Below are 15,928 nucleotides of genomic sequence, written 5' to 3'. Positions count from 1 at the left end.
GGGAGGGGTCCGGTTCACACAAATGCACACAGCCACAAGATGTTTACTATACAGCACTTTCAACATTAGTAATGGTAAATGTAACGGTAACACATATATTAAAGTCTCCAGACTGCATGTGCTGAAGGGGTAACACATAAACACTTTCCTGCTGCTTTAATCATTCTTTAGAAATGCTGAAGTGCTGTTGAATCTCAGGAACAATACCATGTGCATTTCTTTTTCAAAGGTAAAGAAGCAGGTGCTGGTGCTGTTGATGAAGAGGATTTTATCAAAGCCTTTGAAGATGTGCCCACAGTGCAGGTATGCTGAGCTATATGTTGTATGAGATGGATTTAAACACACACATGGATCAATGGGTTTTCAAATTTTTTGGCAAGACAAATTCTAGTCTTTAGCAGTTGTCTGCTGTTTTTTTTTTTGTTTGTTTTGTTTTGTTTTGTTTTTTTTAATGCCTCTGTGCCATATAGCCGTGGCTGGAGGCTTTATGTTTTGGGGTTTTTCGTCCATCTGTCCATCTCATTCTTGTGAGTGTGATATCTCAAGAGCATCTCCAGGGAATTTCTTCAAACTTGGGACAAACCTCCACTTGGACTCCAGGAACTGATTAAAATGTGGTGGTCAAAGGTCACTGTGACCTCATAATGTTGTGCATAAAACACTTTACACCATATCTCAGGAACAGAAGAGGGAGACATTTGGCAGATACTAAATTGGTGACATTCATCTAGGATGTCTAACTGTGCTGTTGCACAGATCTTTTGTGCTGCAAGGGGGAAGATGTGTGTGAAGCATCTGTGTTTTCACAGACATGGATATAAATATGTCTATAAACCTAACAAGTGCAACTTGTTTGGTACAAGTGAGTTTTTATACAAGTGAGCAACATAAAAACAAATAAAAAAAAACAAACATACGACACAGCACAAGACAAGTGGGGGAACTAGACACAAAAAAAAAAAAAACCAAGTACATTTAAAAAAATTAAAAAAATCAAAAAGTTGGCTTAGATTTTCTTGTTGCAGTTCCCATGTGTTTAGGTGTTTGTGTAGGTGGATGGGTTTTCTGAGGGGAGAGAGAGCAAAATGACTAGAGAGTGTTAACCAAAGGAAGATATAAAGAGAGATATGAAGAGAAAAAGAAAAAACAAACAAATATAAACATATCTCTGGCATCTCTGGTTGGGCCCTAAAGACAAAGAGGTGGTGGTGTCATAGAGCATCAGATTGTCCCATCTGACTCTATTTGTTGTTGAAAAAAACAGAAACCTCTCCGTAACTATCATTGGGCTGCTTTGTTTCAACAAGACATTTTATGACATCCCTCTCCACATCAAAGATTGTGATTGCTTCTTTATTTTTTGCCACAGTAGGGATCTGCCAGGATCCAGCATCGACAGCTTTAGCTAATGTTTTATTTCTTAGCTTTTTGAGGTGTCAGTTTATGCTAATGATTACATGTCCCAAACATGTACTTACACACAGATTTGGAGCACATGCACTTGTGTGATGTGAAGTATTACCTGCTGGCCTCTGTCAAATCTGAGCCTTTAAAACATACACAGTATTGTAAAACAGCTAATTCTGAGGATAGTGACAGCATTATCCATCCTGTCTCTCTCTGTGTCCAGATCTACTCTAACAGAGAGCTAGAGGACCAGCTGACTAAGATCAGAGAAGTGCTGTCTGATGACAAACATGACTGGGAGCACCGAGTGGTCGCGGTAAGACTCAGAAACCAAATGCATACACACACACACACACACACACACACACACACACACACACAGAGTGGAGATGCATGAACCCAGTGATGAAATACTGATCAATGTCGTCTCGTTTTTCTTGATCCTCTCCAGCTGAAAAAGGTCCGTTCTCTCATGCTGGCCGGGGCAACAGAGTACGAGGGTTTCCCTCAACAGCTGCGTCTCCTGGAGGCTCCCCTCAAACTGTCAGCTAAAGACCTGCGCTCACAGGTGGTCCGCGAGGCCTGCATCACACTGGGGTAAGATCCCAAGTTGAGGAAGATGTACTGTTTGCTCAGATTTTTTAGATGTTTTTGGGCACAAGTGTGAAGTTCCATTTTACAGTAGCTTTAATCTGCAACCTGGGTTTGAACTGTGTTAAAACTGGCAAATAATGTGAATAAAGGTATGATCATAACAGATTTTTTTTTATCAAACATCATCTTTAATCATAAAGTGACATGACTTTTGTCATTTCCACAATCTCAGAACTGCATTCTGGCATTGGAATGGTAAATTGTGGTAAAGATGGTAAAGAATACGAATTTTAGAGCAAAATAGAATCTGTGTTCGAAACAGCAGTGAAGGAGTGCTATGCACAGAGCAGTTGAAGTCTCCATTTTTACATGACTTTTTCTGTCTATTATATTATATTATTGATTTCTGAATATTAATATCATACTTTTAATAATAATGTGCGTAAATTCAGGCTGATGTAGAGGTTTAGCATCTAGTAACTATAGAAACATTACATACAATTTAAAGGTGGGGTAGGCAGTTTGCTGGAAAAGGTTAAAATACAAACAAGGAAAAAAACAGCATTTGAAATCACAGCCTGCCTCCTGCAGCTCTCCTCTTGCTGTCTTCAATCCCTCCCGCTAGAAAAGCAGGGGCATACACTTCATTCAGTAACCCATACAGGTGCTCATCATTCATTTCAGTTATCCTGTTTGTAATCCTGATGCTGTTATATGGAAGCAATTCTGTGAGATTTACTGTCCCATTTTTTTCAGACCTGAGCCTGTAAAGCCCTTTCAGATGACTCAAGACTCGCTCTATAAACATGAACTTAATGTCGGATACACACTACAGTATATCAGCCCAATTATAGCCCAATGCAGCGCTGTACGATGTCGGCTCGGATCGTGAACAACGAGTGTCGTACGTGATAATCCATCGTTTCGTCTCCTGTAGTGTGTCATAGTTAACGACAACCGACCACATCTGGAACGTTCCAACAGAAAGTCTAGCATGTTTGATTTTCTTTTCGTTGTTCACGACTGCTTCCATCACCGCCATCACTTTTACAAATAGAAACACAAAGCGATCTGCTGCTGTGGACAACTGTATATCAACAACACCCCAACCTTTTTGTATATTTCCTCTAGGGACAACCACATAGAGTGAAAAGAGAAAAATGATGGCATTAAACAGCAGAGGCACTTTAGCAACCCAGTGAGTACTGCCATTGGCATCAGGCTAGCAAAGAATGTTATTTCTTCACAATGGAAGATGTAAAGGAATAAAATTTAAAAAATAGTGGCAAGGCTTTTACTCACCACAACTGCAGATGCTCCCAGCTTCATTTGAAACAGACTACATTATAAACGGACCGTTATTTATTATTCCCTCTGTATCCTTATATTTTTACTTTTTATCTGCTCCTGTTTGCCTTAATAAAGTTAATGCATCGCGCTGTCATTTAAAACTCATCCCTTCCTATATCTGTAAAAACTTAAAAGCCCCTTATAACTTCGGTTGTGAGAATCCCTTCATTTTCTAAATAGGCTTCTTTTGTAAAACATTTGCAGGAACTTGTTGCAGAGGATTCAGTGACTTGCATGTTTGCATGTGATACTTCAAATGTAGCTCCTGCCATCTGGTGGCACTTTTTTTTTTTTTTACGTTATTACAGCAACATTTGGGCTGGCACATGAACAGACACAGTGACTGCAATAATAGTAAAAGTAATAAGAATAGGGCAAGAATAACCCGATGACATCACACACGTTGTGAAGGACGACTGAGGATGATTGGTGTGGACCATCATGTAGTCTGCCGTGTCTGTTGGCCAAGTTGTGGCACAATTTTATGACTCCACAGTCGCCTAATCTGACGAAGTGACTGTCGGACAGACAGAAATGTTGTGTAGTGGGAACCAGCTATTAATTAACCGCAGCTACGTGCCTGTGGCTCTGGTTAGCAGAAAGCTAAACTATTAGCAACATTTTCTCTCTGCCTCTGAAGCGCTTTGCCGATAATGTCACATGTTTTATTGACTGATTCTCTTTTAGAGTTGATGTTCTCTCAGTCCACTTAAGGTTTGCTCAAAGGTTATCATGGGATTGTTGCCTAATGATGCCAAAATAAAACTGCCTACCCCAGCTTTAAGCACGTTGTATTTGATACTGAAAAAGCACACAGTAAGGTTGGGCAATTATTATACAACATTTCCACATTAACAACCTCTAAGTGAGAGCACAGAACAAAGATGTTGTTTGTTACATGTCAACATTGATTGACTTAAAAAAAAAAAAGAGGACAAGAGGACAGGTTAATGCAGTGAAAAACTTTAGTTGTCATTTGTGTTTTAATTGGAGAGTCATTCAGTTTTAATTAGTGGATCAGCATCAGTTGCCTTGCCAGGGCAGTCTTAATGGATTTGATTGGCAGCAGTGACATTAACTCGAATCTCTAACTCATTAGGCTTTGCCAGAGAAATGCTCAAATATGTTCTTTCCACATCTTTAAGCTAATGAACATGTGCCCTGCTCGGATATGAAACGAGCAGTGTGCCAAAAACCCCAAAACATTCGTCATCCAAATTATAATCCAACCCTGATGAGGTGCAACAGAGCAGAGATGCATGCAAAGAGCAGCAGGTTGATGAATAGATTGGAGTTACATGTATCCTATCATCCTTGTAATGTCACCACAGTTTGCCTTTTAATCCACACATTCCCCAGCTGTGGCAGACTGCATAATGAATTTTTCTTCAGTTTTTGGACCGTTTCAACCCAGATATACTTACTTGATTTTTAGTATTAACTATTTCTTTCGTTTTCTCTTTCTCTCAGTTTCTCTCTTTTGTGTCTCACCAAAAAGCAACAGCTATCTCATTAACTTACATATGCCCTCTGCCTCTCTCTGATTTCTTTTCCAAAAGTTATTTTCTTACTCTCTGCATTTTACCCCTTAGTTAAAATGCAGAAAGTGAAATCAACTTTAACACATTACAGCAAAGTAATTTGAGGAGTTGTACTTGTAACACACCTGCCACAATCCTCTTCATGTTGTGAAACAGAACAATGACACATCACCATGATGATGGCGTTTACACATGTTCTTTAACACTTTGTCCTTCCCTCGTTCTCTCCCTGCCAGACATTTGTCATCAATACTGGGTAACAAGTTTGACCATGGAGCAGAGAGCGTCATGCCCACACTGCTGAACCTCGTGCCCAACAGTGCCAAAGTCATGGCCACCTCTGGGGTGGCCACCATCCGCCTCATCCTCAGGGTAAGACACCCAGAGTGGGGAGTTGATGTGGTTAGTCAGGTGTACTGTTTGGCGTATTGCTTTTTTGAGGCAGCAGAAAGCAATTGTGCCTTTGAGCAAAAAAAACCCCCAGTATTTTCTGGTTGTTACACACACAGGAACATGTGGATGGGTGGTGGGTGGGTGAAATAATATATTATTAAAGAGGAAAATATTGATTACATTCTGTAAAATGTGAACATAGGAGAGAGCAGAGCCGCTGCCAGACTGCACATTAAGAGAGATATTGTGCACAGTTTCGCACGAGGAGCAGTGTAACTTCATTGATTATTTTAGAGGCTAAAAGTTTTGTTTTGTTCCCTCTGTCAAGTTTATGAGTACAGGTTTGATGCTTAAATGTCCCACGATATTTGCTACAGTAACATTACTGCTCTTACTGCATTACTCTCAGCAGAAAACAACTGGCTTCTCCACTTTGCAGAATCCGTCATGTGCCAGGTGTAGGCTGACTTTTTTTTTTTTTTTTTTTTTAAGATTTTTTTTGGGCATTTTTGCCTGTAATGGACAGGACAGTCAAGTGTGAGAGGGGGAGAGAGAGAGGGGATAACATGCAGCAAAGGGCCACAGGCTGGACTCGAACCCGGGCCGCTGCGGCAACAGCCTTGTACATGGGGTGCCTGCTCTATCCACTAAGCCACCGACGACCTGTGTAGGCTGACTTTTAAAAAGAATGGGAGAAGACACTGTGACTGGTTGAATTCATGTTTGCCCAAAACACACCTAATTATTTTATTAATCAATTAATTAAGGAACTAAATACAACCCCTTTGCCCCTTGCGCCTTGCTTTGTGCTTTAATTATGCCTCGCTTACCAACAAAACTGGTAGGACGTTAAATGCACTAGCATCATGCAGTATAGGTCATTTGAGTAGAGCCTACAGTCATCTGAGACAGTTATGCTGCTGTCATATATACAACTAGACCACAAAAGCATCATCATGTGAGAATGAAATGATAATTTTAACTATACATAGTGACACATTACATTTGGACTTTTGAAATACACCTTATGTTTTTGTCTTTCTCTTCCAGCACACACACTACCCGCGCCTCATCCCCATAATCACCAGTAACTGCACCTCCAAATCAGTAGCAGTCAGACGGTAAGAGGACGTTAATCCTGATACTAAATGAAAAAGGGCATCTGTTCATACAGATACTGCAGGACAGAAGTAAAACACTTCAGAATTTATTATTTATTATTTCTTCTCAAGAATGAGCAAGATGTTATTTATATCAAGCACTATTTTTTCCAATAAAGTGTTGGATATACAGTATAGAATATAAATACATTTCGAGTATTCATTATGTTACATTTAATTTCTTATGTAGTTTAAAGAAACCATTCTGTCTTTGAAATTCTCTCCTTAAAATGACAGGCAGGTTCTGGTTTTATTTTATATTGTTTTATTGCTTAATTTGTGTTGCAGTTGCTTCAATTGATATATTGTTATACGTTGCATGTACAGTAAGTGTTTTTTTTAGTGTGTTTTTTTTTTTTTGTTGTAGAGCTCTTCACAAGTTTTTGTTCCTTTGTCATGGTGTTACCTTGTCCCCACTCCAGACGCTGTTATGAGTTCCTAGACCTCATGTTACAAGAGTGGCACACTAATACACTGGAAAGGTAAGTTGTATCTTGTGAGTTGGAAAATATCTGCTTTCCTCCAAATCCACAAAAATGCTAGGCAAGTGTGCCACTTGTGTATGCCAAATGGATAAAGTGTTGTAACATATGTGTGTGTCTGGGCAGAGCAAAGTTCGAGCTTTTGGGTTTGTGGGTGTTTATTTGAAGTGAAGTAACAGCCTCTTATTCTTCCTCCTCTCACATGATGACATTTGAGTTCGCTAGCATTTGAGTTAGTTAAGTGTGGGTTGGATGCACCACTGATGAGGCCCATTAAATTGATGAGTCCTAAGAAAACCGTCATCAACAAGACCCACAGCGATAAGGCGACTCTCCATCACTGTAAACATGACAACCGCATCAGAGACTTTAAAAAGCGTGTGAAAAACCCTGTGAGTGGCCACATTGCCTGTGGACCACCGGAGGAATAAAAGGTGGAGGAGACAGAAAAAGAGAGAGAAGAGAGATACACTGCAGGACTTTTCATAGTTTAGCATTTGAGCTCTAAGGTTACAAGAATTGTCTGCCTATACTTCCTGGTTTCACCTTGATCTTGGGTTTAACTGCTTGTGTCCTCCTCATCATGTTCCCCTACTACCCCAGACATGTGGCTGTTCTGACTGAGACCATCAAGAAAGGCATACACGATGCTGACTCTGAGGCCAGATCCATTGCAAGAAAGTAAGTGTCACTGCATCCTAACAGGCTTATTTTATCCTTTTGGTGAACCTTGCTATGTCTTTTGTATCATGAGAAACCAAATATTCACCAATTTTGACTTGAGATAAGTTTAAAATCTGCCTTCATACTCTGCTTTTCCTCGCCCTCACCTGTAGATGCTATTGGGGTTTCCATGGTCACTACAGCCGGGAGGCAGAGCATCTGTTCCAGGCGCTGGAGTCCACCTATCAGAAGGCCCTCCAGTCTCACCTGAAGAGCTCTGACAGCATCGTGTCTCTACCCCAGTCTGACCGCTCCTCATCGTCTTCCCAGGAGAGTCTTAAGTAAGAACCATAATGCCCTCCCTCTGTCCTTACCCTTTCTTCACCCTTATCTTCCCATCCCATCCCTATTCCCTATGTTCTGTCTTTACTGTCCTGCTTTCGTTGGTTTTGAGATTTCACCTCCTTCCACCCCACTCTCTGTTATCTGTTGTTCTTTGTCATCCTGCCTTCTGCCTTTTTCTTAAAGCTTTTGCACATCTCTTTGCTGCAATTGACTGGAGGAAACCACTAATGCATCTGTCTTATTGAACATGATTGTAAAAACATTGGTAATTGAAGCTGCAAGCAGCGCTGAACGGGCCCTCGCAGTCCACGCGTGTTGGGGCATGCTGCCGTCAGGGGTTGTGCACCTAGATGTCTTGTCAGCTGTAATAAAAAAAAAAATAAACGTTATCTCTTACTTACATTTCCAGTATACAGGTTGGCACCCAACCCACGTATGTATTTTTCCAAAAAGTAGAAGCTGAATACATGCCCAATAGTTCAAGGTCTTCTGACTCTTTAAAAGCTGACATGGTGTCTCTAGCTCAAAGTATGAGGGACAAGAAGAGGTTGAAAGTCGATGAGTTTTGAAGAGGATTTGAAGATTTTCCAATTTACTTCTGTTCACACTAATTAGACTGCCACCAGAATGCCACCTATTAGCCGATTTGCACCGCATTTTGCACAAACCCTCATCGGGCCATGCAACACAATTAGCAAAAGTGTTGTGGTAATCTGACTGTATTTGGTCAAGATATGAAAGACTGTCTGTTTTGAAAACAATGTGCAGGAATTTGTTGTTTTATATTTTGGCCGTTTTTTGGACGATCAAAATTCTTTTAATAACTTTTTGTCAGGAGGGTCCACAGATGCTACATGCAAAGTTTGGTGCAAATCAGTTAGATCGCCTAGGAGGAGTTCAAAAAAGTACGTTTTTCATTTGTCGCGATTTAGCGAATGGAAAGTTACCGCGAAAGTGGGCGTGGCTTACACCACACAATTAGCTCAATTCAGAGAACATGTAAATAGAAGGTTTAACAATGTGCAGCATGTGGGAGTGTGTATGTGGGAGTTATTAGCCAAAAACGCTTTTGCGTTGAAAATAGCGCCACCTGCTGGTCATTTTTGACATGTGAGTTACAGGGGCCAGTCTTTACCACCCCTATCAATTCCCTATCAATTTTATTTCCATGAGTTTATGGTGTTGGCACAGTGCCAAATATTAAATTAGACGGCCACCAGAGCGCCACCTAGTGGTGAATCGGTAAGTCCTTCGTCAGATATCCTCAGGAGGGCATTGACAATAATTATACCAAGTTTCGTGTTAATCTGCCCAACCGATGTTGAGATATAAAATACTTCAATTTAAAGAGCGCCATCTTGTGGTCATCACCCAAAATTTTGCACTGAGCCTCAGGGCCTCATGGGGAAGTAGTAAATTGAGTTTCATGTCATTCGGACACACCAATGTGGAGATATGCAACACTTCCTGTTTTGTACTAAATCTGCAGGAAGTTGCTATTTAATAACTTCAGTATTCTTTGGAATATCGAAATTCTTTTAATAACTTTTTGTCAGGAGACTCCACAAATGCTGTGTGCAAAGTTTCGTGCAAATCGGTGAAAGTGCCTAGGAGGAGTTAGAAAAAGTATGTTTGCGACATTTTGCGAATTTGCAGAAAAAAAAACGTAGGTAGAAATGGGCGTGGCCTATATCACAAGATTCAGCACAATTCACTGAATGCGTGGATATAAGGTTTTTGAATGTGCGACAAAGTATATGGGAATTATGAGCCAAAACGCACTTTCCTTAATAATAGCGCCACCTAGTGGTGGAAATTCAGGAGGACAATAGATTATAAAATTTTTCGCCAAGTGTGACTTATATTCCAACTTTGGTGAGTTTTGGGGTATGTTCATGCAGTGAGAAATGCGATCATTTTGGCAGAAGAAAAAAAAAATAGATAATCAGGAGAAAAACAATAGAAACCTCGCAGGTCTGTGACCTGCTCGGGCCCTAATTATTTTCAGATGGGCAGCAGACGGGTGAGTGCTCTCACACACTGCCACATGCACACAGTCTTGAATCGATTGGCATCATTTACCCAGTTTGTAGATTCCCCGTGGAGCGTGTTGACTAATGACCTCATAGTCAATCCATCAGGACTGTAGCTGTAGTGGTCATCAGTGTGTGTGTGTGTGTGTGTGTGTGTGTGTGTGTGTGTTTGAGGGGGGTGAGCTAATATTTTTCTGTCTTACAGGAGGCTAATGTTCCTGTGAGAAGGTTGCTAACGTGCAGCACTTGCTGTATGGGAACATAATGTACACGGCCCATTTGTCATTATTATTTTTCTTTAAAGTGCCTTTCAGTACAATGAGTCCATACATTTACATTTTATATACAATCTTAGATTAATTTTATACAATCTCTTTGCACTGAATGTGATGTACATAAAGTCTAAAAAGTGTCTCGCTCTTCTTCTGTTTTTCAGCCGGCCATTGTCTGTGAAGAGTGTCATTGGAGGGAGCATAACAAGGAGTAAGCTACTTCATAAGTCAATTTCTATTCCTTGATGTACGGCTTTCTCCAGAAGTGACAGTTATACTGTATACAGTTAGGCAATAGCGTAGAATGAAGCTCCCTTGATTAAAACCTTATTATACCCATTCTGACATCAGCTACACTAATCTATAGGTTAGTGGTTAAGATGAGATGAGATAAGAGAAAACTTTACTGGGAAATTCATATGCAATACAGCAATAAAAGAAGCAGTGTAAAGGGCTGCACACATGTTGTGTCTTTAACCGCCTGGAAAACGCTTGGTCAGGCGCTGGGTGCTACTCTTGTGCCTTTTTTCGCCTTTTGTTGTGTCTGAGGTTGCTATGCAACCTTAAGAAGCACCATATCATAGCCTACTTACCTGAAATCCTGAGTGCAGAGGTGCTGTTTGTGTGTTGGCCTATTATTCGTGGGACAGATGTAAAGCTCTGGCAGCATTAAAATTATTAGCTTCTTCTCCATATTTACCACAGACTGATACGGCGTGCGCTGCTGCATTCTTAATGCTGAAAAAATTGACTACATTAAAAACAATAAATTTTAAGGGTAGAATACAATGTGGCATGTGTACTACCCCTAAAGCAGTGGTTCTCAATCTTTTTTGTGTCAAGGACCTCTAAATTGATACACAATAGGTCACAGACTCCCATTTAATAAAATTTATGCTTTAGGAACCTCCATCTGAAAAGATTTTGGTTGCTAGATAGGATTAAGACCGAAATTTTGTCTTTGCCAACTTCAGTTGAGGAGATAACCATGGAAGAAGTGAAACCTATAACCAAAATAGTCACATTTATGACTCTTACTCTCACTGGGCTCACTCTTATAGTAAATTAAATAGTGAAAATACATGATTCCTCATCAATTCTGGCAACTTTCTCAAGGACCCCTGGTTAAGAACCACTGGTCTAGAGTCAGGAAAGAGATATAGAACTGTTTAAAATAATCATGACAAAATAAGAAATCGAAGTAAACAATGCCTTGACAGGTCAGAGCCAAGTCTAATCCAAGGAGGCCCCTCTGTGGAACGGGGGTACCTCTGGAGCACTGACATATCAGATCATGATCAGATTTGATCAGATTAGGAACTGGGGAATTCGGAGGCCAGGTCAATACCTTTGGGTCTTTGTTGAGTTCCTTGGACCATTCCTGAAAAGTTTTTTGTGATACAGCACATGTAAACAGCCTCTGAGACCATATACTTGTCAATTCTGTGCTGTTACAGGTAAGCTGGTGAGCACCAGGGTGTCTACTACACCAGGTTCTCTCCAGCGTTCCCGTAGTGACATCGATGTGAACGCCGCCTCCAGTGCCAAGTCACGTCTGTCCACCGTCCCTGCCTCCTCGCCGTTCAGCTCTGCAGCTGCCCTTCCTCCAGGATCCTATGCCTCATTAGGTAATCCATCTGTCATCTTCATGTAACATTGTAAAAGCAGAAAAACAAACCTCTCTATGGTAGTTCTTACCATACAAAAACAAATCTTATTTTGTCCAAGCTGCACAAGCAAACTAGAAACAAGATGAAAGTCTTGGCCAAATACAGCTACAGTTTTGCTCACTTTGAGTTATATAAAAGACAGAACTGCTCAGAACAAACACTGCAGTGTTGTATCTGAGAGATTTATGGACCATAAACACCAAGAACAAATAATAACGATAATAATGTGAGCATCAACACTGATGACCAATAACCTGTGAACAGTGGCACCAAGCATACACTGTGTGTTTCAGCTGTTTTGCCTTTTAAATTCAGATTTTATTTTGGTGTCAGTGGTTTTCTTGTTCTGAAAGAAATCCGTATAATATTGTTCACCACTATCGTTGGTTTGGACTCTGCCATCCACTTGAGTTAACAAGATTTAATACGATCTATTTTAGGGGTGTACCCGACTCAGAATTATGTCAGTTGAATAGGATTTGGCTATTCAACATGACTATTCATTGCTTTTTTTTCCCAAACAGAGTTGGAGACTTTCAGTGGAAGATGGACAGTGACGTTCACATAATATTGTAAACGAGCGAAGTTAGCCTTTCAAGCTAACAATGCTAACAACGGATCAGAAACTTAAACATTCTTTGTCAATACTAGTTATCAAACAAAAGCCAGAGACTGTATTGGTTGACATTGCTGCCCTCTAAACAGCAGGCAGAGGACAGGGGTGGGAGATATATTGATTATACTTGATGTATCACAAGTAGGAAATGTAAAATGACTGTATTGCGAACATTGTATTATCACTGAACCGTAGTTTATTTAATAATTTAGTGATTTAGTAGTCGACAGTAGTTTAGAGGAAATTTCAAAATATCGAGATATATATTGTGTATCACAATATAGCCTGAAGATATCACAATATTATTTTGAAGCCATATTGCCCAGACCTAGCAGAAGATAATGTTATCTCAGAGCCTGACAGGGCAAAGCCTCTGTTCCTAATGGCAGCTGTCTCCGTCTAACTAAGACTCACCCTGAGTCTGGGTCCGCAGCTGCCTGTATGGGAGAGCAGCGTAAAAAGCATAGAGCAGGAACTCGGCAGCTAAAACTGGGGACTGAAACATCCTCAGAAGCACACTGAACACTGACTGACAGGAAATAATCAAAAAGGGGGGAAAAAAAAAACTGCTCAACGTGAAGGATCTTAGCTGACCCAGGGGTCTCTGACTGACCATTCAAGAATATGTAGATAGCAACATACTTTCAGGGGACAGTCCTAATGTATTTACAGTTATTGTTTGTTATTGTTCTTGGTGTGCATGGCTCCTTACTCTGGTATAAATATCTACAGCACTGTCTACAATGTTTTAGCGAAGCTTAGTTAACAAACTCATTTTTCAGAGGTCCCCTCAAGCGCTCAGTCTCCCATCATCATGAAGTATTAAGACATTTTCTCCTGTAGTCACTGGCTTTTATGGGCCTGACTAGGGTTATTAATGACTGCTGAGGTTGTCATTAGACTGTTCTGTCAGCAGGAACTGTTTAAATCCTGTGTTGTCATTTTTGACAAATCGATGTGATGAGGCTAAATGGCCTCCTAGTGTGATTAAAAACCCTAGACGCTTTTTAAGGCTGTTTTCACAACATTGTAAGCAGTTGGGGAATGTTTAAGCCATCTCCTGCCAATAGATATAAAATTTACTGTCATCCTTTAGGCCATACAGAAACTTTTTTCCCTATCATGTTCCTCTTCAATGAGTCCCTATAGCTTGATAATGGCCATTACTAATGATGATGAGGCCCCTTGCTCATCCACTCACTCCGGTTCCAGCTTCGATTGCTACTAATGTCTTCCTCTATACCTCTCCTCCCACTCGCTGCTGCACCGCCTTTCTTAAATGCCCAAAAGATGGCACTCCCGGTAAAAGTGATGGTAAGACGTGTGTGTGTGTGTGTGTGTGTGTGTGTGTGTAGTTATGCAACTTGCATAGAACACAAGAAAGTGAAGTTGTATGAGTGTGTCTTTTTGTCAACTGTCATGGGCTACATCCTTCCTCTCCTCATCTGTGCCCTCTTTTCCTCTCTTTATTCCCCCAAGTGGTCGTCAGTTATGTGGAACTGCATGGACTGTCTGCATGGATTTCTTCCTACTGTAACCCTAACAACTGTATCCATCAACTCTGTTACTTACACAGCGATCAAGTCTGATATTACTGGTCCACTCTTCAGGGTTGTTGTTAAAGTTGACAGAGAAGGTTTCTCGGTTTCTTTCTTACTCCACAGAAATTATCGTGCCACTGTAACAGATGGTGCACAGCATTGTTTCATGAACTAAATGGATGCCAAGTTTGACATCCTACCCAAGCTTGCTTTTAACTATCCTTTGCTATGTGGAGTATCATCAGGGTTGGTCAACGACTTGGACTGTTCTGCTGTGTACACAATAAGGCATGAAATTTATGAATCATATCATTTGTTTTGTGACGTCATGTAAGGTTTCACTCTACAGATCCTTTTTTTTCTCTTCTCAGTCACCAACATGTCAAATTAGCTAGTTGTCAATTTTTATAATCTGAACAAAAAAAAGCCTTTAGCCTAAATCTCGATAAGTTTGAAGATATTATTGCACACAGTGAGATCCAGCAGTAACACTTCCTCTCCACTTCAAGCAGACTTTTATTTTTAGCTTGCTGTGTAATTTTTGTTGTCACACTCCCCACAATTCTTGACATATTGTATAACAGGTTACTACAATAGATGGTCTAGGTGAGATAGCTTTTGCCCTTAACTCATCATAAAATCCTCCAGTGGACTTGCTAGTTACAGCTCATTTTTATCACACCTCACGTTTATAATGGTGCTTTGAAGTGAGAGGTGAAAGTTTGTGTAATTTTTGGCCTACACGTGTGTACTGCACTGCCAATTAAAAGTTTGGAATCAACTGTTATATTGATGTTTTTCATCTTTCCTTCAATAATGGCCATTTTAACAGAGATAACAACGATATAATTCACACACCAAATGTATTATTTCAATTTAAAATAGGTGAAATGATTTAAACTTCCATTGAGTCGATGTCCCCACAGAGTTGCATGATGGGAAAATACTGTTGGATTCTGAATTTGTTATCTAGTCATCTAGTAATCAGTGTCATCTAGAACATTTTTCCCTATTTATTGTCTGTGGAGCAGCTCCAGACTTTATTCGTCATGACATCACAAATTTGAGTTTAATTTGAGTGGCTTCAATCATAGGAATTACATGTATACATTTTGATAATGGGCGTGGGTCCCCTTTAAATATGACTAACAGCTCTAGACCCCCTGCATGTATAATGTAACAATAAATTTTTGATGTTGCACAGTCTCAGTAGAAACTCACCAATTTAGGGAAAGGTTTCTGTCAATTTTCCATTGCTACCTTACAACCTTAAGCTAGCCTTTTAGCTTGCAGCTAGCAGTGCCGGAAGCTGACAATTTTTTTTCAGAAGCCAAACTTCAAATTCAAAATATGTTTTTCTGCTCATTGTAAGAATGAGTATTATGGAGATTTGACTAAATGTAAGAGTATTTCTCGTGTTTGCAGGGTTTTCATGTGTCTGCGCCATCGATAGTTGTGGTTAGAGGCATTATGTTTACGGATTATCTGTCCCATTCTTGTAAATGCTTTATCTCAAGAACGCCTTGAGGGAATTTCTTCTGATATGGCACAAACATTCACTTGGACTCAACAATGAACTAATCAGATTGTGATGGTCATCGGTCAAGGTCACTGTAACCTCCTCTGTCTCATTCTTGTGAATGTAAAACCTCAAGAACACCGTCCGTCATTCTCGTGAACACGATATCTCAAGAAAGCCTTGAGAAAAGTTCTTCAATTTCATTTTCACTTGGACTCAGCAATGTACTGGTTAAAATTTGGTGTTCAAAGGTCAAGGTCACTGAGACCTTGCATCGTTTATATATCTAATAGGATAAAATGATGAAGTGATGACATTTTATGTCCAAAAGGTCAAAGGTCA

The 15,928-nt window shown here is 40.2% G+C and overlaps 1 protein-coding gene across 1 annotated transcript in view; it reads left to right on the top strand.

Annotated features, from left to right (window-relative positions):
- Window positions 1-15,928, top strand: part of clasp1a (cytoplasmic linker associated protein 1a) — a 139,819-nt gene that overhangs the window by 83,989 nt on the left and 39,902 nt on the right. The window contains exons 10-20 of the mRNA XM_049594919.1: window positions 230-303; window positions 1,631-1,723; window positions 1,859-2,004; window positions 5,129-5,264; window positions 6,336-6,406; window positions 6,868-6,927; window positions 7,531-7,608; window positions 7,764-7,931; window positions 10,405-10,451; window positions 11,698-11,868; window positions 13,817-13,840. Coding sequence (XP_049450876.1) covers window positions 230-303; window positions 1,631-1,723; window positions 1,859-2,004; window positions 5,129-5,264; window positions 6,336-6,406; window positions 6,868-6,927; window positions 7,531-7,608; window positions 7,764-7,931; window positions 10,405-10,451; window positions 11,698-11,868; window positions 13,817-13,840 — 1,068 coding nt within the window. The remainder of the gene's footprint in view (window positions 1-229; window positions 304-1,630; window positions 1,724-1,858; window positions 2,005-5,128; window positions 5,265-6,335; window positions 6,407-6,867; window positions 6,928-7,530; window positions 7,609-7,763; window positions 7,932-10,404; window positions 10,452-11,697; window positions 11,869-13,816; window positions 13,841-15,928) is intronic.

Source organism: Epinephelus fuscoguttatus, linkage group LG13 (genome assembly GCF_011397635.1).
Source record: "Epinephelus fuscoguttatus linkage group LG13, E.fuscoguttatus.final_Chr_v1".
Classification (NCBI taxonomy): Eukaryota; Metazoa; Chordata; class Actinopteri; order Perciformes; family Serranidae; genus Epinephelus; species Epinephelus fuscoguttatus.
Note: the sequence above shows the minus strand (reverse complement) of the source record. Positions and strands in the feature narration are given on the sequence as shown.